The 26791-nt window shown below is 43.1% G+C and overlaps 1 protein-coding gene across 1 annotated transcript; it reads right to left on the reverse strand.

The window, feature by feature from the left end:
- Positions 1-32: 32 nt before the first annotated feature.
- On the reverse strand, positions 33-25069 carry LOC115391332 (USP6 N-terminal-like protein). Its single transcript, XM_030095529.1, has 14 exons — positions 24849-25069; positions 10501-10574; positions 10147-10232; positions 9942-9981; positions 9769-9849; positions 8642-8749; positions 8434-8543; positions 6552-6600; positions 5058-5178; positions 4740-4834; positions 4460-4525; positions 3958-4057; positions 3052-3204; positions 33-2972 (listed from the first exon to the last, which is right to left on the reverse strand). Exons 1-14 carry the CDS (start codon positions 24907-24909, stop codon positions 1648-1650), a joined length of 2469 nt encoding a protein of 822 aa, XP_029951389.1. The 5' UTR covers positions 24910-25069; the 3' UTR covers positions 33-1647.
- Between the last annotated feature and the right edge of the window lie 1722 nt (positions 25070-26791).

Genomic DNA, 26791 nt, shown 5'->3' on the forward strand with positions numbered 1-26791 from the left:
TCTTTGAGAAAAAAAAAGGAAGAGCAGACGACTAACATTTGTCTCTTTATAAATACTAAAAGTAGTTGCATAAATGCATCAAAGTCTCGTTTCAATCAGATCGATCGATCTGCTCGAGTCAAATGCAAATTACACTTCAACAAGCCAAACAAAAGTGCAAAAAAAAAAAAAATACATATATGTAATATATAAACAGGTCTGACTATACAGTAGGTCCTTGTGCAGTAGGTTATGGCTCAACTTCCATATTTAAAAAGTAGATAAATATAAAGAAAATACTGCAGTGGCTTTAAATTTTAGCAGTGAATGAGCTCTTATCTGATATGGAGCGATACTTACACGGTTTGATTTCAGACATACTTTCCCTATATAATCTAAAATGTTTACAATATTATAAACACAAATATTTCCCTCGAGCTTGAAATGTTGTCAAGCTGTAGGATGTCTGACCACCAGGTGGAGCTGTTCCACAAGATACTGTCAATGAGGGTCAAAGGAGGAACTCTCCGTGAGAATGTGCCTTAACACATTAAAAAGAAAAAAAAACCTCATTTATGCTGTAACTCCTCCATGTTCAACCTTAAACCATGCATGCACGTTATTTCTGGGAAGTATCAGAAAAATGACAACATCCTATCAACATACAGACTCTCCACTGCTTCCTGACACGAGCAGACTCCACGGAAGGGAAAAACTAAAAACCTCAGTATTTACACCAGTGAAATATTGCACCACACTCCTCTGCTGGGAGACAGCAGGAGTGACAAACATGCAGCTGATTGGTGAAAACAATGATTCCCAACCGCCGTCGACCCTCCACCTCAGCCTGGAGGATTAAAAAAAAACAAGGTGAGGGAACCTAATGACATCCTATAGGAGGAACCGTCTGCTCTGTCCTGTATGGATTTCCTCTGAAGATAAAACTCTTTGGGTTTACGCTCCGTGGTCTGGTGCTGCTTCAGCTTCCACCGTTTCAAACACAACAAAAGAAAAAGATGAACTCAGAAATCAATGTTTCAATGAAGCCGTTCTCTTTGTAACACTGAGCACCGGTGGTGGTCATGCTGCTGGCAGGAGGGAAACGTTGCAGCCATGGACGCCATGAACTCCTATTGATCTGCCTGAACTGCCCTAAAGAGACCGGAGAGCTCTTAAATCCCAGCTGTGTTTTTACTTGTGCTTGATGTCACAGCGAGGTGTGTGAGCCTGCTCACGCTTCACCGTCACCTCAGTCCAGGTGTGTCGGCTTTGGCTGCCGTCCTTGTGACGGAGTGACCTCTGCACCGTGAGAAGGTTAAGACACTTTGTTAGGAAATGAAACTGAAAAAAAAAAAAAAAAATTGAAGCAACATCAAAAAGCACGGCTGGTTTCGGATCAACATTTTGTGTACTAACAAAACAAGACTTCGTTGTTTTTTTTTTTTTTACATAACCACAAAAAAAGGAACTTTAAATATTTTAACATTCCTGCTCTAATAAAGGAGCAACGCAAATCTGTACATGTTGATGAAAAATGCTCTGTAACACACACCCACACACACACACACACACACACACACACACAGGAAGCTACTGGCCTGGTATTGAACTCGCTGGTTGATCTAGTTTTCAGTAACAAATCAAACCGACACCGTCGCCATCGATACTTCAGAAGGTGATGGACTTGGGCAGCTGCTGTCCTCCTGACGCCGTCCTGCAGAAGTCCTGGCCCGGTCCTGGCTGCAGGAACGGCCCGCCCACCGGAGACTGGCCCGAGGACCGGGACTGGCCGGGAGGAGAGCCGGTGTACAGCAGAGGAGCCGGGAAGGCGGAGCGGTCTCTGGGGCCGCGGGAGAACGGCTTGGAGTGGCCGGGCTGCACGGCCCGCTGGGCCGCCGGACACCGGGACGGCGACAGTCTGTCCGCGAAGCTGGGCGGAGGAGGGGGGATGATGGAGTCCTCCACCCAGCTGCCTCCTTCCACACAGTCCGGCTCCTGAGGCAGGCTGGGCAGGGCGCACGGCGACGGCGGGATGGGGGACGGCGAGGGAGGGATGAAGACGGGAGGCGGCGGCACGGGGTACACGGCGGGGTCGTAGTCTCTGCTCACGCTGTAGCTCTCCTCCGGCGTGGAGCCCAGCAGCTTCTCCAGGTAGCGGTCGTCGTCGTCGGCCTCCGACAGGTTGTCGTACTGGGAGGTGTTGGAGGGCCGCCGGTCTCCGGCCGACACCGGGACGAAGAGCGAGACGGGGAACTTGGTGGGCTTCGGGGGAGGAAGCCTGGGAGAGGAGGAGGAGGAGGAGGAGGGCGGGGGTGCTGCGAAGGTTCGGAGAGACGAGGGTTTGGAGGGAGGGACAGGTTTGTTCTGTGAGAGACCCAGAGACGTGGGGGGTTTCAGACACGGCTTCAGCCGAGTGGGAGGAGGCGGCGAAGGGTGACGGAGCTCCCTGGAAGGTAAATCACTGTCCTGAGAGTTCTGCTCGCTCTGATCAGGATAACAGAAAGGAGGAGGCGGGAGATCTGGAAGGTCCATGATTTCCTCTTCAGCTTGCATAGAGTAAAAAGCCGGAGGCTCGTAGGGTGGAGGCCAGTCCACAGCTTCTTCTTGGTTATCCGCTTCTTCCTTCCGGCCCCCGTCTTGTCTCACCTCTGGAAGAGACTTTTTTAAATCGCCGACCGACCCCACCGCACACGGCCGGTACTCTTTCGGAGGTACGGGGGGAGCTCTGCACGGCTTCATACGAGGAGTTCCTCCTGGGTGGACCACCGGCGGGTCTGGTAAAGGCAAACCGGGCGCGTCTGCACTGGACAGGCTGGCGGACTCCTGCAGGACGGGAGGTGAGCTGACGGCGTCGGCTTGCTGGCCGGCTGCGTGGGATTCATCCTGAGGCTGCAGGTTTATTTTCACTTCCAGAGGAGAGTCGGGCTGCAGAGGCAGGATGTGGACTGGTATTTCTTGACCAAGAGGCTTCTTGGGAAGCTCCTCTGACTTGGCTTGAACAGAAAGAGAAAATAAGGATTACATCCCTACTCAAAACCACAAGTTGGCCAAAGTGATTGAACCTGGCTGCACCTGGTGGATGCTGGTCCAGCTTCTTACTGCGGAGCTCCGACATTGCAACCTGCAACTGCTCGACCACGACGTCGTCCGGCAAGAAGAAAGAAGCAGCCAGCTGCTCCTGAAGAAACTCCCTGAGGTCCTCTAGCTGCAGCTTCAGCAGGCGCTCTGATCACACACACACACACAATACACACAGTGTTTAGAGCAGAAGCGGGCATCAAAAGGCCCATATGTGGTCTTTCGATTCTGCTTGACCGGCTCTCGGGTTTTCTCTAGAAAATCATGAATGAAATGAAAGTGTCTCGACGTGATGAATGAGGCACTGGCTCCTTATTATGGGCTTTACTGCACTTGAGTCAAAACGGAAACGTGATTGTTCCATATTACATGAATAGTTGTTTGTAGCGTCAACCAATGAAACAAAGGTTAGTGAAACAAAACGGGTTATACTTATCATGATCATGAGAAATGAGATCATTTTCTGATTGAGTGAAACCAGAGTCAAATAAAGTCTCGGCCGTCAACAGCGCTGCGTCTCTTTCATGTGGCTCTTTGACAAAAACAACTTGCTCGCCCTTGAATTAGACGAAACCTAATCCATCAAGATAGTTCAAAGTAATCATATTAAGCTAAAGAAATCAAATAGTCACACTATTTCTTTCCCAAGACTTCAACCAATATGCTTGAAACAATGCTTGTGTGTGCATCCAATGAAAAGTCTGCTTTTGATTCTTCTCCACAGCAACCGGCCGCTTGTGTTATATAATCCATCCAGTGAGGAGGCAGCCAACCAAGAGGAAGCGAGCGGCGTAATCCACACAGTCACACTCGCTGGTATAGCAACAGCAGCCATGCCTGTATCTGGGCATGAAGCTGGCTGGGCTCACGTGAGCAGAAGGCGCTCGGCCCCGGACTCACTTTTGTGCAACTTGAGGGTTGTGTAAGACATGGCGGTCAGCATCTTCTCCCCCTCCAGGATGTAGATGTCCCAGAGACGCAGGGTGAGGGTGAACGGGGTCTGTTACGTAAGACACAGCAGGGCAGAGATGAAAAATAATAAAATAACCCCAGCTGTGCTCTTGTGTTAAAAAATTAATGCGCTGTGATGTAGTGATTATGGAGACTTGCTCCACAAACCGAGAGGAACATTCAGATAACGTAACCTGCAGTTACTGTTTCAGAAATTCAGGTTTACTCAACATTTCAAGTGAAAACGCATCATTTTTTTATGTTTTTGTTTCAGTAAAGTTTCACGTTTTCACAGAAACATTTTGTAAACAATGGTATTTCTGTGATTTTGGGAGGCCTCTTCAGAATGTTGCGTTTTCAGAAGCTCCAAGCACAGTTGTCATGGAAACGGACCCCTAAAATGCTAGGAAAGTATTCAGTTTTCACTTGAAACGGGCCCTCAGACACTCACCCTGTCAATGAAGCACTGGAGAAACCATTTGGTGGTGTAAATCCCTGTCGTCATCTGCTCCTTGTCCTGCGGGGAGAAGAATTAATGTGAAGCAGCTCTTCAGGATGCATTCACAAACGCTACCACACTTTATGACCACAGTAACATCCTCAACACGTGGCCCCTGCAACGTAAATTAATCAGACGACGAGAAATGACCCGATTAAAAACAGCCGTGAACTCCCGAGCCTCCCGGTGCCGGGATGGAAGTCATCCGTCATGCAGATGTGCTGCAACTCACCAGGTGTTTCTTCAGCTTAGGCAGCATTTTAGAGAGGATCAGCTCGTGGTGAGCCTGGAAGCGCTGCAGCTTGGGAAATCCCGGGATGAAGAATCCTAGTAGAGAGAGGGGGGAATAAAAAAAAAAAAATCAGGCCATAAATGGAGATAAATGTGGACTTGCTCTCTGCTTTAAGGACACATGAGGAAGATGATTTCACATCAACAAAAACGACATCAAATCGTCCATCTTTTGCCCATTTGATCAAGATTGGCAGTGATTCAGACGTTACTCAGCCAAAGGTTTGTCCGCCTGTCTGCGTTTCTTCCTCTGTCTCACCGTGCATGGAGTGCTTGGTGTTGGTGAGGAGCTGGGACAGAGCCCAGAAGGCGTCTTCCTCGTTCAGGTACATGAGCAGGATGGCAGCGATCTGACTCATCCCCTGGCAGTAGCTGACTTCCTGCGGGAACGGGGCAGAAGAGAAACAAGCCTCGGCTAAACAGGGTGGCGAAAATGAGGGGCACTATTCATAATTTAACGGAGCGCGCGCGCCCGCATGGCGAGCGGCGAGGGGACGGGAGCACCTGCATGTCTGATGTGGTCCGAGGACGGACTGTGGACGACCGGCCGAGGAATCATCCCCACTCCGACCTGAGCTTCTTCAAATATTTACTGGAGCTCACCATAAAGTCTCAGTAATGTCATGTCTTCTACTTGACTTACTGCCAATTTCACTTCACTATGATTCAATGATTTACACTCGCCGTTGGCAAGCCCAGACACGGAAACACACAGCACACACACACACACACGCACACACAAACATACGGCATTTGTCCATATTAAGGCCGATTTATCGTGCAGCTACAAATGGACATTCCAAAGTATCCTTTCAAGGCAATACAGTAAATACAAACAGGGTTACAGTGAGGCTAAACTACACATTCCTCACATTTTTCTCTGTCATCGCAGACGAAAAGGACAAACACACACACACACACACTCGCACCCCCCACTCCATCTTTCCCTTCCTCGTTCTCTCTTGGCTCTCCCACTGACCCAGTTTCTTATGAGCAGTGTGTGTGAGAAGAGGGGAAAAGGAAAAAGGGAATGGCACATGCCCATTTCCTCTGGCTTGAACACCTCCAACACACAGGAACTGAACCCAGTCGGGAAAAACAGGCAGCGTCTGCGCTTGTGTGGAGAGTACAAAAGGACTGGCTTCAGATAGTACAATCACAATCTGCGCCTGGACAGATTTAATAAGAACTGGTAGCTCAAAGGCTGAGATAAAGGTTAGAAAAACACACACATTGACTCATGTACTGTCGATTTGGCAACACACAAAACTTTTTTTTTTAAAGCTTGACGTCAAACAACAGGGGAAAATCTGATGTGGCTCAAGCAGATCCAGGTAACCTCATCACCTGAGACTTCAGAACACACAGCTACATTTCAAATGAATCACAGCAAAAATATATGTAGTTTCATGAAATGAAAAAAAAAGAAGAAGGAAAGAACCAATCTATTATATGAATGGAGCTCTGCACCAAGAGGCAGAATAGGTCTAATAGACTGAACATTTTATCTACATTCACTGGTGATCTGACTTACATTCAGGCTGAACCACACTCATAAATAAAAGATGTGCCTCAAAGGCTCCAAACACGAGAGCAAACAGAAGGCTGTGGAGCGCCCGGCTCGTCCTCCGCCGCACAGACACGCTAACACTCATCGGACCTGCAGCTGTCGGCCGCTGATGTGTAGTAAGCGTAAACAGGGATTGTTAGATATTACGTAATGTGGCGTTGCGGTGTGCACCTATAAACTCACCGTGTTGTAAACGGAGTACGCTGCGAGCACATGAAACAGCGCCTGCTGCCTGCAGAGAGGACAGAAGATTCACGCAGTTAAAGCAGGAATATCAAACACATTTCAGATCAGGAGACAAAAACATTTTTGACAATTTGCTTGGTGGTTTGTCGGGCCGTGTAGGAGCCTCTTTTGGACCAGTTTTGGCCCGTAGGCCTCATCTTTGACACTTCCAGGTAAAAGAGCAAGGATCATCAACGATTACAGTAAACTTCAATAATGTGTCAGAACGGAGTCAATTTAGTCAGAACTGCCCAAGGCGGAATCAGCTCAACCCCAAATTACTTCCATCAATCAGCACAGGGAGACTCAAAACAGCTGCAAGCACTTCTGAGGAGGCTGAAAACGATCCCTGGTTGGAGTACGGAGACATTTCTGTGCTGCAGTGTTGGCACGTTCTCGTTGAGTGTTTTCTCTTCAGATACTTCTCTCACAAAAACTTTGTTTCAATGAAGAACTTCTGTAAGGACGTCCGCAATGACAGTCACTGGTTAAACATTAAAAAAAGGAAGTGTTTAGTCATCCTCCAGCCGACATATGAAGGAGATCTTTTGTTTCAAATAGTTTTACATGTGTACAGATGCTGTGGAACATGAAGTCCTAAACGCTGAAACGATGTCCCTCCTGTCTGTTTTCTATGTCCACAGGACAGTTGATGACATGTGGACGGTGAACAGAACACTGCCATTGTGTTTGTATGAGTGTGTGTGAGGAGCAGGGGCATTAAACACAATGTGGACAGATGTAGAGAGGATGTCCCCCCCTTCACCCCCCTCCTCCAGGCCTGTGTAGTAAATGAACATCTTATAGACAGCGACAGAGGCAGGAAAGCAGCTTTAAATAGCCGCGAGGGTCTCGGTGTGAGCGAGACAGCTGCAGGCGAGCCGTCGGCTCGTAGGGAAGGAGTGGGCAGCCGGGCAGGATGGAGCGCTGTTTTGGTCTGTTTGGACCCGGTGGCTTCGAGTCGAAGGGGAAGTACGCTACAAAGAGCGAGCAGACAGTGCTGGGAGTTACACCGGCGGCTTTCACAATCCTCCTCAGAGTTAATACAACACCACACATGACGGTTTGTCCCCCCACCTCCACTAATTTTCTAAAGTTTGAATACGTGGTTCCAATGACCTTCAGTCAAAATGTAGTTTTTCATGTTGGTGCATATTTGTGCATGAATGCCATTTCCTGTGGGGCTCTGAGCTCTGACAGGAAAGCTAATAGAGACAAGGAAACCACCTCTGTGGGTTTGTGTGTGCGTGTGTGTGTGTGTGTGTGTGTGTGTGTGCGCGCTTCAAGGACTAGGCCACAGGTCACACTCTGCACGGGCGTCTGCGTGAGCCAACTTAACATGTGAGGTGACAAACCAAACAATAACAATGTCTCTGCTCATATTTCAAAGCAAATCGACACAAAGTGCATCTCTTATCTGACCAACTGGAGCTCAGAGGAGCGTTCGGGTGGAGAAACCACAGGTCTGCAACACACCGTTTTTTTGATTTGTATCTAATTTTCTTACAGCGACAGGGAGGCAGGACAGAGGAAATACATTTTTAGACTGTTTTTATCCATTTTTCAATAATTTTATTTGCATGCCTGATTTACTTTCAAGAAAAACTCTACTGGCTAAACAGTTAAAAAGACTAAAAGCTACACATGCTTCTGAAAAGGACGATTAAAAGTACGAGTACGAACCTTTAGATACTTTCACATACTGAGCCAGTACTTTTCAATGCAATGAAGTTTGTCTTTCATGAGTACGAATGACAAAGCAGAAATGATGCATTTTCACATGTGAAGCGTTGTTGTATAAACGGTTCCTTGGCTTCACCTCGGTGGAGCTCACACTCACTTGACTCCGAAGCGGTCCATGAACATGATGTGGTTCCTGAAGGTTCGGTTCACGTCCAGGTCGATCTGCTTGATCTCTGTGGAGAAGCTGCGAGCCTGCTGCTTCATTCTCTGATGAGATAAACATGGACGTTACTCAAGCACACAACCATCGCAGTTCAGTCTTTCAAGGTGCCTGCATTAGTAGCTGCTCAGTTTAGGGATCGTACCTCATACTTTCCTCTGTTGTCTTCTTTGACTTTCTCGATGTCCAAAAGCAAGGCCCACGCCTGGCCTCGCAGCTGCAGAGGAATACCTTTATATACTCGCTTCACCAACTGAAACATGAGGTGGAGACGAGGAGATATGAGGGACGGAGACACCAATCACACAGACAAGCCTCATTAGAGTATTTTTTTGGTTTTTTTCTCAGTGTAACCTTGCTAACTGTCTTAAGTGATAAACTGCTCTGACCACACAGCTGTTTCGCTTTGCAAAATCGAACAGTAATCACTATTCAGCGAAACGTCTGGTTTAGCTTTTGTTGCTCGGTCTCTGAGCGCTGCTTGCGTAATAAAAACTGTTTTTATACTTTAGAGACATTTTTTAAAACACATCCTGAAAGCATTGGAAGCAGAAAGTTAAAAATGGTAAGAGATTTGATCCATTTAATATCAAATTTGCTATCTGTATCAAACATTAAGTAAAAAAAAAAAGTGTAGCAGAGTGTGTGTGTGTGTGTGTGTGTGTGTGTGTGTGTGTGTTCGGATGGGTGAGGCCCTGGAAACGTTTTCTGAAAGGCAGACCTGGTACAAAAAGTTGGGCAACCGCTGCCTTAGTGCCTGCCATAAATAGACTAAAAGCCCTTAATAAGCAGGTCTGAGACCCTTCAGAAACAAATGGCCCCGTCTCATTATAGTAGAAAACGGCTCAAACAGGATGAAAGAGGCTTCTCCTGCAGCAGATCCTCTTTTTTTGTTTTAACCTGTAACTTCTTGTTGCGGTTTACACCAGAGGTGTGAAACACATTTTAATTCATACAGCCTGATTTCATCTCGAGTACAACAGTGCCATAATAACCTTACTTTTTTGAAAAGTTTTTTTAGCTGTGGTGGTGGTCAGAAATGTGATGATTTTACATGTAACCATCAGCTGGTAAAATAATCACAATCATCACCTAATTAGTATTTTTATTCCCACACAGCTGTCAATAAAAGTGTTCACCGGTGCTTTTTGTTGGATGTGTTCTGACAGTCTTCACTTAAACAGTTAGGGATGAAGGAACTGACTTTTTGAAAGGAGGAAACAATACATCAAACAACTGGGCAGAAAACCGGTATACCGAGCTGCTCCACACCTTCTCACTGTCTTTGTACTTGTCCCATTTCTTCACCATCTTCAGCCATTTCTCCACCCGCTCGATCTCCTGCTGCTTTTGCTGAAAGGAGGGAAAACACAGCAACACGCTGTTCAAACTGTGAAAGTGACAGGGTGAAAATTTATCACGTGTGAAGAGAATGAAGTTCATACTTTAGCTTCAAGCGCACTGGGTGTTGGCAGCTCCTCCTCACTGCATTAAAAAGTGTACATATGACATGTATTAAAATGTGTATTAAAAAAAGTTGTGCTTTTTGTTGAAAACACTGAAAGCAGTTTTTAAAAAGTTTTTTTTTTTCAGTGGCTCCGAGTACCACTGTCATGTAAACACAACTCCAAACGTGTAAAATTCACTCACTGCAGGAAACCGAAGCGGTCGGTGACTTTATAAATGCTGAAGTCGGCGTCTTCCCAGGGATCGATGCTGACTCCCTCCTGCCTGCCCTGAAACAAACACACAAAGTTCAGAGTTCACACACTCCAACAAACGTTACAGCTCTGCCACTTTTACATTTAAGTTACATGAATTTGTCTGAAAAGGTTTTGGGAACTTTTGGGGATAGTTTAAGACTCAACATCTTAAGTTTGACGATTCAAAAACAAAAAAAAGGGGATTTCTGATATCAATAGATATTTAGTGTGCAATTTTTCATTTCTATACTATTAACCCTCGAGTGTTTTCATGAAAAACTCAAAGCTTACATATACTTACTTTGTCATATTTAGAAATGATTTCAGCCCGTTCCTCTGCTATAATTGTGTCTATATCCTTCTTCATTTCTAAATCTGCAGTGGGGTGGAGGAAGAAAAAAAAGCATCAATAACAGAAAACAAACAGTGTACACCAAAGATACTTGAAACATTGCTTCTTGAGTATAATCTATAAACCACTACAAAGTCTACAGTTCGTTTAACTTCTCACACTGGGAGGGAACATGTGACAGAGCAGCGCATGAGGAAGCAACATCTCCGCTAAAACACTTTTCTCTGCTGTTTGAAGGGTTTGAAGATCACAACAAGAGCCTCAGGAGTGTTACAGCCTGGTAGCTCCTCATCATGGCGAGGAGTGAGTGAGTGTGTGTGTGGTGCAATTGTGCAATACCAATGAAACATGCCAAGCTTCACAACATGGATGTAACAATGGCAACAGCAAAGTTGTTTCCTTTCACTCAAAAAAGTCGAGCATAGTTTAGGGGTGTCAAATATATTCTACTTCAAGAGTCACATGCAGCCCGATTTCATCTCCAGTGAGCCGGACAGGTAAAACGGCGCCATAATAACCTTGAAACTTTAAAGTCTTCCTCTGCTCTGTAGAACAGTATATGTGGTGAAACTGTCTATATTTTCACAAAACCGGGTCTCAGCGTTGTGTTGCTGTCTGCTACTCTTAAGAAACCTGCGAAAAAATAATCACTGTTTTCTTCAACAATTTGCTTGGTGGCCTGTCTGCTGGACTGGAGCCTCTTGCAGGCGGTTTTTGGCCCACAGGCCACATATTTGACATCATTAAATGTGGCACAATGTTTCTCACACAAACATTTTCAGTAAGACTTTTTCAGAGTGAGTGTAGTTGCGGTGCTCGGCTCTTTGGGCGTACAGTGTCGTCAATTTGGACAAAGTCATGTGATAAATGTTCACACTGTGAATCAGGAGGTTTCATCACACCACGAACCACAGTCACTTAAGACGAGGAAACCTCTCATTCAGTTAGCTCCATGCATAAGTCATCATGAAGATGACAACATTAAAAATATGCTCGTCCCTGGTACATATTAAAAAAATAAAAATAATTTACGTCCTCATCAATACTGAAAAAGAATCGCACACGTCAACAGCTGAAGCCAGAATTGTGTATATTTTGGTCATTGAAAATAAAGGCAGTTTGTGAGAACAGAAAGCCACAAAGTTAACTTCCTGTTAAAGTACTGTAGAACATTTAGATATATGGTGTTCATAATGCAGCAGTCAGCTTTTTGTTTCTTTTTGGTATATTTAACTAATCATTGAGCTATTGTCTACCCGATAACAAAGCGTATTCTAAGTATTAAGTAGTAAGAAAGCATACTAATCTTTAAATGGCGCTTGGTGCGCTGTAACATGTGACTGTCACTGACAATAAGACTTTATTCTGCTTCCAGTTTTGCTTTAATCCAACCAATAAATCCAATCAAAACAGTTTAGACTAAATATCTCACTGAGAAATGCTTCCTCTTTATACTTTGCTCTGTGAAACATCCCAACAATCTTCTTATGAGTCTCCAGACACACGCAGACTTATTTATTTATTCTTTTTTTTTTTTTTTTATCACAAAGCGCATGAAGAGCGACACGGGACACTAGCAGGAGGAAAGACGATGCTGGAGCCGCTGGTGGAAGCACCCCCCCCCCCATTTTCTCACAGCGTAACCCTGATGTGACTCTGGTCTGACCCACTTGCGTTGCCTGGCCTGATGCGTCCTGGCAGCTCCGCTCGGCTGCTCAACAGTTGTCGGGGCTGAATAATTCCTCCAAAAGAGGACAGTCTTGTCGCTCGTGGTGCCAGATCAGCGTTTCAGAGTCACGTTTCGGAATGAGGACTATGGCAGCTATGCTCAACCGATTCAGGGCAAGCGGACAAAATACAAAACCTCAGTCACACTTTTCAGTGGACTGTATCTACAGGCAAGAAAAAAAAATGGGTTAAATATGATCTTCTGTAATCGGGAGTGACACTGGTACACTATTAGTTCGTCATCCTGAGGTCAACTAGCAGTATCGTGCAGTTAAAAGTGAAAATGAGACCTCGAGTTTTGCATCTACGCGAAAAAAAGACAAATTGTGGTGCCCTCAATGCTTCAGATCGGGGTGTGAAACATATGGCCCGTGGGCCAAAACCGGCCCGCAAGAAGCTCCAAACCAGCCAAACCACCAAGCAGAATAACAATTACAAAGAAAACTGTTTTAGGAAATTTATTAAGAGTAGTGGACCCAACACAACACTGAGCCCCGGGCTCAGATATCGAGCGGAGACCTCAAGCTACCTCGTTTATATCAAACTAGTACTGGTGATTTTTTTTTTTTTTTTTTTTTGTAAAAACAGATATTTTCATCATGTATACTCTGCAACACAATAATGAAAAACTAAAATCAAAAGGTTACAATAGCATTATTTTCCGGGTCTGGCCCCTCAAGATGAAACTGGACTGTATGTGGCCCCTGAACTGAAACGTGTTTGATCTGCCTGCAGATTAATCTGCTCTCATGCTATCGAAGCTAGATTTGCACATACCGACAGAAACCAGAAGAACAGTTTTTTAGAATCTTGGCAGGCCTGGAAAACTGATGCTTTTTTGACCCTGTTTGGCTTCAGTAATGATTAAAAATTAAGTCTGCAGCATTTCTTGGCTGTAGTGTTGAAAAAGTTTGAAACTGAAAACAGGTCTCAGTATATTATCTAGTTCAAAGCAAAACTCAACACGTGAGTGCATTTAGGCAAATGTGACAGAGCGAGAAAGACTTTTCCTGCCGCTTGACAGCTTGTGCAGCCAGCTGATGCCTGCAACAGTCTGCCTAACTGACAACAGGTGTGAGGACACCTGCCACTGCACACAAAGAGCCTTTAACAGGAGGACAGGACCATCAGAGTTTCACTGACCAGGACACGTTCTGACTCAATTACGTCGATTCTGTCTTTACACTGAAACAATAGACCACTAACCGATGAGGGAAGGTGATATGAATCTCAAGTGTCAGTCTAGATCTGTGAGAATCTTCCCTCTTCAGATATAAAACAGGAAACTCGCTGCCTTTTAGTCATGAAACATATTTACTACCCATGAATTCTCATGCCTCTCCTGTATTCAGACTTCTAATTCTGTTATCTATTCTTCAACATTTTAGCAGCTGAGCCTATTAACAAATGGCCAGTGAAACCAGACCACTCAAATGGACTCTGCTGTTCTCTTTCCTTTTTTTAAAAATAGTTTTCCTTTTCCCGTCCATCCCAGGCCTGTTGTTTCAGAGGTTTTTAGGCATCAGCACATTTTTTAACTGTTGAATAAGCAATCTGCGAGGTGGTGCCATTAACTGGCTTTAACCTTGTGGTCAGGAAACGCTGTCTGCCTGAGACATTCGTACACAGAACAGCCATGAGGAAACTCAGAAATGCAGAGATATACAGTTTGTTTTATGCGTGTCCTCGACAGAGTAAATATAATTCAAGGCTGACATGAGTTAATGTGGAAACTTGCTGAAAATGTTGTGGATATGTGTAAGACAGCGACTCACTTCATCCTGAAAGACCTAGTAAATTACTGTCCATATACGGGGTATTGTGTTTCATCTTTTAGGTCTACATCTGGGGTGTCGAATATAAAACTGGGCTGCAAGAATGTCCGATCCGGCCCGCCAGACCAACAAGAAAAATATACAAGTTTCAAATGAAACATCAAATGTCAAAAAAAAATTCTTAAGAGTAGCGAACGCAACACAACCCTGAGACCTGAGCTGATTGATCGGCGATGCTGTAATGAAAGCTAGCACGCTAGCATTAGCATCAAAGCCAAGCTGTCAGGGTGAGTTTGTGGATAGGGAAGTTTCTTGGAAATTTCACTGTATTTCGTACCAAGTTTCAAATTAAGATTGGTTGATGTTTAGATAGTAGTCATTTTCTGCAGTAACTGTTCAGTTTGTGTGAAAATATAAACTTTTTTATCACATATACTCACAACAAAGAAAAAGGTTATTATGGCACTATTTTACTCATCTGGCTCAGTGAAGAAGAAACCGGGCTGTTATGTGGCCCCTGCATTAAAATGTGTTTGAGACCCCTGCTTTAGACGCTTACTTCCTGTGTTGAGTCTCCAGACTGCTGATACTATTGTGTTGGGGTCAGGGAGAAAAGGAAACCAATGGCTGCCACTCCTTCAACAACAGGTTCAATAAAAACTGCAGAAAGACCGCGACAACAGGACGGCTCTTCAAATGCCTTCAATTATCCAGACATGGCAGACGGGGTGGGCAGGTCAGATTATTACTCTTGCAGCATTAAACAGCTGAGTTCAGAGAATTGTTGGTGGCTGTTCAAAGGAATTTTTCTTTTTCAAGTGGTGGCGAACAGAGGTGGCTGGTTGTGGTCAAGGAGAGCACCTGGGGAAAGAAAAAGTGAGTAAGCAGTCGTAAATGTCACTGAGTAGGAGAAAGCTCACGCAAGTCCCGCACCGCGGAGGGAGCAAGACTTGCATTTCCTGAGGTTTGAAGAGAAAGACTTTCAGATTCAGTATTTCTTCTCTTTGCTTTTGGTTTCATTAAGAAACTTTGGCCAGTCTTAGCCAAAGTTTGCAGGACTTAGGTGTGAAAGAACTTTCCTGTGTTGCGAAATTCTGAGGGTTCGGTTGCTGAGAGGACAGAAGACGTAGCCCGGGGCTGAGATGACATTATTTCCTGTTATGACACTGATCTCTAAATCGAGCCTGGGTACAAAAGCTCAGAGTGCAGTGTTGTAACTGCAAACAACTTGCAAAGCATTCTGAGTCACATCCAGCCAATTACGATCTGTGGCTTGAAGCAGAGGAGCTTCAGTCACAACTTCCCCTGCTGATTTATCACAAAGACGCTCCGGTGTTTAGCCTGGATGTGACCCACATCATCATAAAGCCATAAATAATCAGACGCTGGTGAGTGAAAAATTATTAGGACAAGTAATGCTATTACAGAGACTTACAGGGAGTATAGCTTTAAGCCGATCTCAGCATGGCCACCAGAGGCCATTTATTCGTGTCTTCGAGTCAGATCAGCTAACCGGCGGTTCAAAAATTGACAAATAACCACGTCAGTCCACATCAGAAAGGAATATACTCATTTAGAGAATAATGTAAAAATACAGTACTGTAATAGTACACTATATTCAATATTAAAAGATACATATTTAAGGTCTCTTTATCCACGATCATCTTTCTTTTGGGTTATAATCAATCTTAATCTGAGGGGCATCCGATTTAAGGAGGAGGATTATACAAGAGCAGAGTAAGAATGAAAGCCTGGGATTAGAAGGCGTTTGGCAGCAGTGAACAAACTGTGGGCCTGTGGAAGAAACACTGCACTCCTGTTTGGAGAGACGCCGTGGAACTCGGCTACACTGTGGTGGTCAGGAAAAGTTTATACAAGCAGGGAAGCTAAAGTTCACGTCTATAAACATATTTCTGAAACAAGTTAAAAATTTAAACTGAATCCTACAGAAAAAGATCAATTCATGACATCTTTTTGTTTTGTTTTTTTTTTTTTTTAATCTGATCATCCTCAATGCTGCTGATATTGAAGTCAGCGTTATACACGAACGACAGCAGAGCATGCCAGATGTTTGGTCGTGTTTACAGCTGGATGATTAGTTGGTCCAATGTGGTCAGCCAGCGGCAGTCTGGCTCTGAGATGAGATGAGCCGAGGCCGTGTACTCATTCAACCTGACGAACCACATGGGAAATACTCCTCTACTCTCCACTCCCCTGCACTTTACTCTCACTACACCGCACGCTTCAGTCAAGATCACTTCATACAGCCTGTTTCTTCAGTCTTTAACATGTTAGTGCAAGGGGGGGGGGGGGTCAAACACATTTTAGTTCATGGGTCACATACAGCAGAGCATACGTGATTAAAGTATAAATACTTTCACAAAAGCCAAGCAATTACTACAATGAATCAATACGGTGAAAAGTCCAAAAGTTCTTGTCCTGCAGTTGTTGCATTGCAAATGTTTTCACAAACTCACCATGGCAACATGAGTTTGAGGAACAAAGTTAGCTTTCATGCAGATATCTCAATTTGGGTCTCAGTGTTGTGTCTGCTACGCTTAAGAAAGGTTTAAAAAAACAAACAAACATTGTTTTCTTACAAATGTTGACACACTGCCACACACAGTGCCAGAATAGGACGAAATCATATTCAGTAAACAATGTTTTGAGTAAAATATTAGAACCAGTTGTACCTATTTCAAAACAAATGACATCTAAACTTTCCCACAAATTCAAAACATTCTTTCATAATTTGTGCTAAGTCGATCTCTCCTCTCAAACTCCCCTGACAATAATATTTCTGCACGTAGTTGAACAAATCATCACATGTGGGCAAAAGCAACTGTGGTCCTTCTATATATTTGCTTGATTAGTGTTTTCTTTACTCAAAATTACTGAAATGAATTACAATAATAACACAAAGAATGCTCTGTAGCGTAGAACAGCCTCCCTGTCATTACATTAGGGCAGTGCTTATCATTTGTCATTCCAGTTTAGGGAGAGGGAGGAGAAACGGGTCGCCACATGGCTTAAATTTCCACATGAAGCAGCCTGAAGTCCCAGATGGCTTCAGATCTCCAGCTCGGTGATGAATGTCCGACATACAGTGAGTTCATGTGTCCGAAAGGAAGCAGATAATAAAAAGCAAGGAAAGCAGGAAGGGAGAGAAGAGGAGGTGTTTTTGTTCCCCGTTTTCAGCCTGAGTGAGATATATAATGATACAGTAGCTCCTCTAACAGGTTCACATGTCCCTGTTTAAATATCTACTGAGGTTTAATTAGATAAAACTGCAAATTAATGCCCATATATTATAAACAGAGCTTTTTTTTAATTATTTAATTCAAATATAGTCATAGTGACAATTCAAAAAAGTGAGTTAATTCAAGTTCATGATGTTTAACAGCAATTTCCTTCTTCAAAGTATGGAGTCTACGTCAGACTTCACATTTCTGATAACGGCGGTCAGAACTGACAACTGTACAATTCAGGTTGTAGTATAAACAGGTCGCCAGTGCAACACAAAACTTACTTGATGCTTGTTTCAATAGGTCAACTGTTAATAAAACCATAAATGTCAAACGTGCAAAGTTTCACCCGAAAACAAACAAACAAACAAACAAAAAGCTTGGTCTGTTGAGCTCACGTTGTTTCATTTGAAACCTCCTGTGAAAAATATGATTGTTCATGTCTTGTTTTTATAGCTTTTGTATTTTATACATGAAATCTGATTAATGAAGCTTGTGAATTTGAGGAATTTGACATTTTGCTTCTGTTATATCATGTTTGTCATCTAAACACCGGCTACGCCTATTTAATGACTATTTATACATCATCAAGGATTATGTAACAACTTCAGCGTGGATTGAAAAACATCTGCACCCTTCAGATCCAAAAGTCAAAGCTCCATGCTGGTAAACATGTCTGGCAGGTGTGACGGTGCATGGACAATGGCCAATTGTTTCTGGGTTCCCCTGTGTTTTTTTTTTTTTCCTCAGGACAGAGGCTACTGACTCACAAAAAAAAAAAAAACAGAACAAAATGGGCACTAATTTAATCAAATCTAAACTGGACTGAAGCAACAACCGAGACTACATAAACAAGGAAATCATTGTGAAAATTGGATCTTGCTACCTCAGAAAAACTTGTGAGGGGTCTTGATGGACGGCCTCAAAGTCTCCATAACAAGCGATTTGCTGTCTGCCTCGTTTTCGGTGCATAAACACTAAAAGCCATAGAAAATAAACTGGCAGTGACACATGGATTGTGTGGCCCAGGGGTAAAACATCCAGAGCGGAGGGACCGTGAAAAAGCACAAGGCTCAGAATAGCTTGTTGTCCCAGAGGGCGTCTCGCTGTCCTGTACCATTCTGTACTCCTGCTGTCCCACTGCGAACTTCAGCACAGAAAACACTACAGTCGCAATGCAAAAACCCTCAAAAGATGAAGTCTGAGGTAAGGGTTTCGCCTCACCTTTACATCTGACCTAGTCTGAGAACAGTCTCTGGGAGAGAGTGAGGGGTGACTCTAAATATAACAATGACCACATTAACTTCCAGATGATGGAGTGGTGGGTTTTGTCAAGGAGGCCTTGTTTCCCAGAGTGGCAGCACTTTTGGTGGGGGTATGAGGAGGACAGGAATGTCAAGGGAACAGTATTCACAAACACAAACCCACAGGACCCTGCTGGGAAAGCCACATTCTCATAGATGGATCCTCTTCCTGGTAAAGACGCAGTCATAATACAAGCAGAGACGCAGGAAGAGGGATCCTGCCCAGAGTTCAAATATCTACTGAGGTCTAACTAGATAAAACTGCCAACACGTTTTTATAAATACCCTCAGATACACATCCTGATATCTGACTTCACAGATTCAATATGAAAAAAATATTACCAAGAACCTCCCGAAGGAACACGAATATAGGAGATCATCAAGCCAAATAAATCCCACGCTTCACCATCAAGAACAAAACTGGGACAGAAATACAGTTTCCAGATCAAATGGAGATTGGAATGGTGGGAATTTGGATGAAAGCGCCACAGGCTTCAGTGTCATTCTAAAAACCAAAAGTTTTCCTGGAAAACTGAAGTCAAAAAAGAGACAAAATGAGTTTCATATCTTGAGGGAGCATCCAGTGACAAAAAATGTCAAGAAAGAGCTTCAAAAGGCATTGAAAACAAACCTCACATCAATCTCACTCTATACTTTTCAGGGATGCACCAATATCATTTTTTTCAATAATGAGTATCAGTGCTGACCTTTCGCTATTTGCCGATGCCGAGAGTACTGATACATGTATTTTCTAAATGCCATTAAGCAAGTATTTAGCATCAAGCATGGTTCGGATTAAAATAGTTCCTGGATCGACTGAGCAGTTAATCTAATCAGCAACCTCGGGATAACTGTACCAGTCCAAATGTCACTAGTGATTAAGTTGCTGAGGTTGTACGAATAAGGTTTTCACCTTATTGATATTGTTAATACTGAGGAATCTCCAAACCGTTGACATCGCTCGTCTTCTCTCATCCACCTGATGCTGACAGAGAACATCAGGCTGTAAAGGAGATCTCCATGCAGCATCACACCCAATACCTGAAACTGGTATCGGTGCTTCACTGTTAGCACAATTCCTTGTAACAACCATGGAGCTGAGTGAAAAGGACAACTTAAAAAGATACATCAAATAGGTACGAGAGAGAAAGGTAAAAAAGAAAATTAAAATTTAATAAAAATAAAGCTAGAAACAGCAGCTGTTGCTGAATAAGAATATTGATCAACCACCTGGCCAGAGAGTTCTATACTTACTCAAATGTAAAATGATCACTGCATTGTGGAATCTGAGTCCGCACATGTTACAAAACCAACCAAAAATCCTCTGGAACTCTCCAGGTTCACCCTTCAAATTGCCCATCAGTACCTTTTCACTCAGTAGGAAGGATGTTAGTTTGTTCATCCATCTAGCAAATGTAGGTGGTAATACTGCTGTCCGAAATTTTACTTTTCAGCATTTTTTCACAAATTGCATAAAACACTGACAAGCCATTCAAAAAACATATGTAATAAAAAAAAATGGTCCCTTTTCAGGTCAAAAGCAGTCACTTTTTTGCAAGCTGTTATTTAACTTATTTGACTTAAATGACCACAAAAAAAGAGAAGGACAAATATGGAGAAGAAATCACAGGAATATGCTGACTACCATGTTAGTTTTTCCCAAATATATTTCTTATCTAACCCGCTCACATTAAAGTCCACCTAAACTGTAGCTGAAGTGAAGTTTTCTGGTAATCAGTCAACTCATAAGATAAGAATCAGCTTCCACTCTTACATTTCACTCACTCAGAGGCTGAACACTTGTTTTCACAACGCCACACACAATGAAATATTCAAGGTGAACACATACAATGTTAATCGACGAAGGAGTACCAGTCGCGTCTCGAGGCAGAGGCTAAAGAGAGAGTATGCGGGGCTCACTGATGCACACTTCACTGGTGATTTGGTTGTGACAATTTTCATGTTCCAATTATGTTTACAAGGACTGAAACAGAGGATTATGGGAGGGGGGGAGGGCCGCCTCACTGGAGGGAAACTGGAGCTTCGTCGTGGTTCAACAACAGATGGAGGTTAAATATGTGGAGAGAAAACAAATTCAAAAGTGGCATCTGAAAAAGAGCCAATCACAGTCGGGAAATTCCAAGATAGCCCAATTTAGCCTGGATCCACAAGCCAAAAAACAAACTATGGAGCTATTATCCCATGGAGGCATCACTCATGTCCTCAGTGGTACAGCAGCTCTGTGTCCGAGTGACAGCTTACTACCTCAACAAGAGGACGACCTCAATTTTCCCAATGGGAGCGTGTGGGAAATAGGTTTCAGCAAATTTATAGACAGACTAATTCAGGCAAATGTCAAGCGAGTTTCTGGCCGAGGCTTCCTGCTGAGCATTAATGTGGTTGAGTACAACAGAGATACAAGCTTGACTCTCACATTTTCACAAAACGGCAGCTGACAACAGGTTTATTAGTTTAATAATAAAAATTCCACTCCACGTTGCCAAGTTTAAAGATTGCATTTCCAAAATGTGCTTTCAACTCGACAACAGTAACAGCACTGCTTTTGATACTGCTGATATTTATAGATCTGAGCAGAAACCTGCTGCCGGTCTGAAGGACAAGTTGACCAGAATGGCTTCGATGCTTCCTGTTGTGTTTGAACAAGCTTTTTTTTTTCTCTCTTTTTTTTTTAACTAAAAACAACTCCACGCATATCAATGAAACATAAAACTAAATAAGATTTTCAATGTTATATCACTTACAGTCAAGAATTGTGGTTGTGATATTATAAGAATTGCATTACAGTAAAGATCTAATGTGCTCCACTTAAACTTTAGATGTTTGTCCTGCTTCTGCATGTCTGATTTAAAACAGGGTGCCACTAACGGATGTCTGCAAACATGATCAAGATGATCATTCAAGGATGAGATTTTTCAACAGACAACAGACTCAGGCCCCATTTTCATGACAAAGTTTAAGCGAAAAAGAAAAAACTCTAACTCACTATTTGGGGGTCCGTTCACACAAAAACAAAGCTTAGAGCCACTGAAAATGCAGCTTTTAGAAAATGCTCCAACTCTGTCTTTGTGGAAACGGGGAAAACAGCATCATCTGCAATGATTTCCAATCCCCCGAGTGGATTTGGCTTCTATTCTCTTTTCTAACTGGCTGTGAAGTTTTCAAAATGAAGAATCCTAATAGTATAAAGGTAAGAGTGTGACTATGATCATAGTCCCATTGAGACTCTGCCCACGAGAACAAACCCCAATATGTAGGGTCCAAGGTTTCTCTACAGGCTGCATCAAAGCACAACTGGGAAGACAAGTAAAACAATACTCTGAAAAGACATCTCTCGGGTCAGACAGCAGCTCCGAAGCCTCGTCTTGTCCCGTCTTGTCTTTATGGGTGCCGAAAGGCCTCACTGTTTGGTGCATTTTGTGACACTGGTACGTTTGCAGGCCTTTGGCGTACATAATAAAGCCGCCATTCAGGCAGACAAAAAGCCTTTTGTTGTCTTGCTGCTGAAATAATATTATCACAAGGGGAATACAATGAATGCTGCCGATTGAGGAGTGAGAAAAGGCCATTAATGGACGTCAAACATTGACCTCAGAGTTTGATAGGATATTGCTGCATTCAGATACTGTTCAAATGAAAATACAACTCAACAGTATCACTTGGAAAACAGCTTTAATCAGAATGATTTATATCTGAGAAAACAGAAACTAATGACTGGAAGAAACTTGCAGTGCAAAAGAAATGAACAGCTGCAGAGAAGGCCATGACAGATCAATTCAAAAGGATGAAAACAAAACAGGGACTCACATGTTTGGCCTGTCACGTGAATCATCATTGATCTGAGGCTAAAGTTCCTCCAAATGCTTTGAAAAGTGAACTGCTGACTGGATTTTCAATCAAAGGTAAATATTGAATCATGCTGACACAGCTACAGCTATTTCCCACAACACTCAAGGGGACTATGTTTCTGAAATCTCAAACTATCTGGTACAATCAGAACCATTAATTCAACATTGGAATCATTTGGAATCACGATTCATTGGAATCGTTGAATCATTTAAAGCATGGATGTCAAACATAGGGTCCGTGGGCCAAAACTGGCTCACAAAAGGCTCCAATCCAGGATGCCAAACCACCAAGCAAACTGCAAAACTTTGAAAGAAAACACTGATTTCTCAGTCACTCCAAGTGAAACTGGATTGTATTGGCCCCAGATTGTTTAAAAAACCTGGTTAAAGGTTTCATCTGTCAATAGTCTCGTTCTTGCAATCAGGCTAAGATCAACAATTGAAAAAACTGAAATTCATGTCAGAAGAGGCAGAAATTAGTTTGTGTGACTGAGCTTTTTGCGTGCATTTATCACACTACAATACAACTGTTTCTGATACCGTGCCTGTAAAGCAAGCTATGAGCATGACACTCAAATGAAATCCCTCCAGGAGAGGCTTTGAGCTTGTGACATACAAAAAGATAAACTTAATCCCACTATTAAATTAAATATTAAGACTTTCTGATCCTGTGCATGTGCACAAAACACACACACAAATGCACATTCCTCCACAATGTTTCATATTAAACACTGGACGTCCAAAATGACAGGATGTGGCTGTGTGCTTCTGTCATTTCACACCAAAAACAGAAACTGAAAGAAACAAATGAGAAAGAAAAGAGCAGCAGACATCTGTCAAAGGAGAAGAGCTGGATCCTGGAGGAGATCTTCCACTCAGACTGTCTGAAACCTCCCCCACTCCACATCCAGACCAGCGAAACGCCCGGTTAACCTTCCAGAGGGGAGCACGCATGGCATGACATGACATACAGTAACTGGCCTACTTCTGGATGCTGGAGACACGGCTGTCTGTGCAGTGGGCTGCGCGGAGGAAAAATCCTGCTGTTTCCAATGACAAGTGGGCCTTCCTGGTCCTGGGGGGCCGCGGGCCTGCATAGTTTCATTGTGTCTCTGCTCTACATACCTGACTGGAATGAATGGCTCATTATCAGGCTTTCTGGACAGCTTCTTGGAGCACATGTATTAAATTTGGGTATTTTGGAGCAGGAAGGCAAAAAAGAAAAACTATGGGTTTGAGTCAAGACTTTTCTGTGTAGAATTTGAATGCTGTCAGTTTTTGTTTTTACTTCACAATCCAAAAATATGTGTTTGAGGTTAATTGATGGAAGAGCCATGTTAGTCTCCAGCTTCAAACAACCCTGAATTGGGTAAAGCGATGTTGAGGACGGACAGATGGACGGGGCAGGAAGACATGGGAAACAAATGATCCTGAAGGACCAGGGTTGCCCTCCGCTGCTGCAGAGGGAAACCCACTCGCTGTTAACAGGCTGGTTTGACACTTGTCTCATACATAACATGCATACATTAACATGATGCAGAAGTGGAGGCAGCCAACACTCTAAACATGGCGAGGATAAGGGAGGAGCTATCTATGTGTCTATATTTTCACAGAAACCAAACAACTACAACTAAAAATGACTCAGTTTAAGGGAATTCTAGTCAACCTCTCTGGTACAAAATACAGTGAAATTTAGAAAAACACTTATAATAGTTGCATTACGCATGTTTTTATAAACTCACCACGACAGTATGGCTTTGAGGCAAGGTTTGTCGAAATAAGGTAGAATCACTAATATCACTAATATAATAACAGTGTTGTGCATTGTCTGCAACTACTAATAAATATGCTTTAAAAAAAATAAAAAAGCTTTCTTTGAAATCTTTACAATTAGCCTGGTGTTTTGGCGGACTAGATTGGAGTCTCTTGCGGGCCAGTTCTGGCCCACGGGCCTCATGTTTGACACCCCCGCTGTAAACACACATTTCTGTCTTTTCTGTCAGGAATTCACATGTCACTGAAAAGACTGGAAAGTCCAAGAGGAGCGATGTGAAATGAGAAATTTCCAAAAAGAGAAGCGCTAACTCACTGTCCACACCACAGAGAGCTTGTAAGGAAGCAGCCTCACTTCCTGCAATAACTTAAAATCTTAAAAACCTTTAATTTCTCCACTGAGGAGTCTGTGCGGGACCACCATGGCGCTCCGCACGTGCGACTAACGGTGATAATTAGAATGAAATGCTTCTTCTGTCACTGTTTTCAAGTTGTAAAAACACACAAAACGAGGCTCTGGTAGAAACACACACACACACACACACACACACATACATACACACCGTTTGAAGAGAATAATGTTGGGTAGCAGGGACGTCTTCTTACCTTTAGAAGTGACTTCTGCTCCGCTGTACCTGCGAGGAGAAACTACATCCACTATTCTCATTCTCCGTCGAGTTCAGAGGAAAGAAAAAATCTCTAAAATATCCCGAAATATGGAGAAATCAGAGTCCGGCGGCTCGGTTCCGATATCCGTGCTGGTTACACGGACTCTCGCCCCCCGTGAGCCTCGCTACACATGCTGAGACAGAGTGTGTGTGTGTGAGTGTGTGAGAGAGAGAGTGAGGAGCCTGCAGCTGTGAGGCTGACAGCGGGCACGAGCCGCGGCGGGGGGGCGCGCCTCCGCGTGCAGTTTACACACTAACTGTTAGATTATGATTAATGATCAGATTAAACACGTGGAATTTATTAATAGGTGGAATTGCTCATATGTTTCATTTGTAGTAATTTTAAGTTTGAAACATAAAGTTTAGGGTGATGTCGGTGCTGCTCATATAATCTAAACTGGTGCGATTTGCAAAAAGCGTATTTCTGTTTCACAAAAAGAAAAACTTGCAAGTTTACAGTAAAAATACATGGAAGGAAATTTAAAAAAATAGTGCAATATTTAAAGGTCATGGTGTGCCCTCTCGTGGACAATCACAAGACATGCAGTCTCCGTTTCCAGTCGTGAAGATTTTTTTTTTATTGTAATTTTTATTAATTTTATTGAACCACAAACTTCCAAATATCAATCTAGGAAATATTGGTACTACCAATAAATTTTTCATGTGTTTGCACTGTATTTAATGTAATGAGGAAATACTTTATTCGCGCACTAAAATGAGACAAAAAGAAAACTGCATGATCAATAATTTTAGATTCATGACCAGAACAGGGGTGTCAAACACATTGTAGTTCAGGGTGCACGTACAGCCCAATGTCATCTTGAGTGGGCATGACTAGAAAAACAGTGCAATAACATCCTTCATAAACTATTTTCGAACTTTAAAGTTTCTCTTTGCTGTGGTGCAGAGTACATGTGATGAAATTGTCAATATTTTCTCAAAACCAAACATTTACGACAAAAAAAAAAAAAACAAGTCTCAACATAAAACCAATTTTAATGAAACCTTCTGGTGCTACATGCAGTGAAATATCCCAAAATAAACCCTTTCTCATTTAGCTGTTGCATGACAGCATTAGTTTGAGGCTAAGTTTGATGGCTTTAATGGCAGCATTACTGACATCTCAGCTCAGGTCTTAGTGTTGTGTTGTATCTACAACTCTTAGTTTTTTCTGAGAAATAATATGTTTTCATTGAATTTTTTACCATTTGCTTGGTGATTTGGTGGACTGGGTTAAAGCATCTTGCAGTCCAGTTTTGGCCCACAGACCTTGTGTTGACACTCCTGGCCTATTAGATAACTCCACAGTTGTGTAAACACTGCTGATGCCTATACTTCCATCCCAGTCCCCCCCCCCCCCCCCCCCCCCCCTTAACACTCAAGTGGAATAAAGATACTGCATGAATCCAAAAGACCCACACTAGGCACGCTCCAGATGCCAACAAGAAAACAAATATAAATTCTTTGATTACAAATTTTTTTCCCCTCAGAGTTGCAGAAGTCGTTTCAATCAGAGAGGAAGTGCAGGAAAGTCCAGTTACCTTATTTTACTGTGTCACTGGACAGCATGACTCAGGTGCCTGAGAAGTAGATACTGTTCTCCATCAATCATTACACTTTCAAAGAAAACAGAAAAATAAAATATATTGATTCAGGCAGGGGTGTCAAACATAAGGCCTGTCGGTCAAAACCAGCCCTCAAAAGGCACCAATCCGGCCTCACAAGCCACAAAGCAAATTGTCAAAATCACAACAAAAATAAGGATTGGGTTTTTTTAAACAGTTTTCTTAAGAATAGCAGAAACAATGCTGAGGTCGAGACTGAGATATTGGGGCGCTACCGAGCTGCTAGAAAACTAGCATTAGCCTCAAAGCAATGCTG

Source organism: Salarias fasciatus, chromosome 7, assembly GCF_902148845.1.
Source record: "Salarias fasciatus chromosome 7, fSalaFa1.1, whole genome shotgun sequence".
Lineage (NCBI taxonomy): Eukaryota > Metazoa > Chordata > Actinopteri > Blenniiformes > Blenniidae > Salarias > Salarias fasciatus.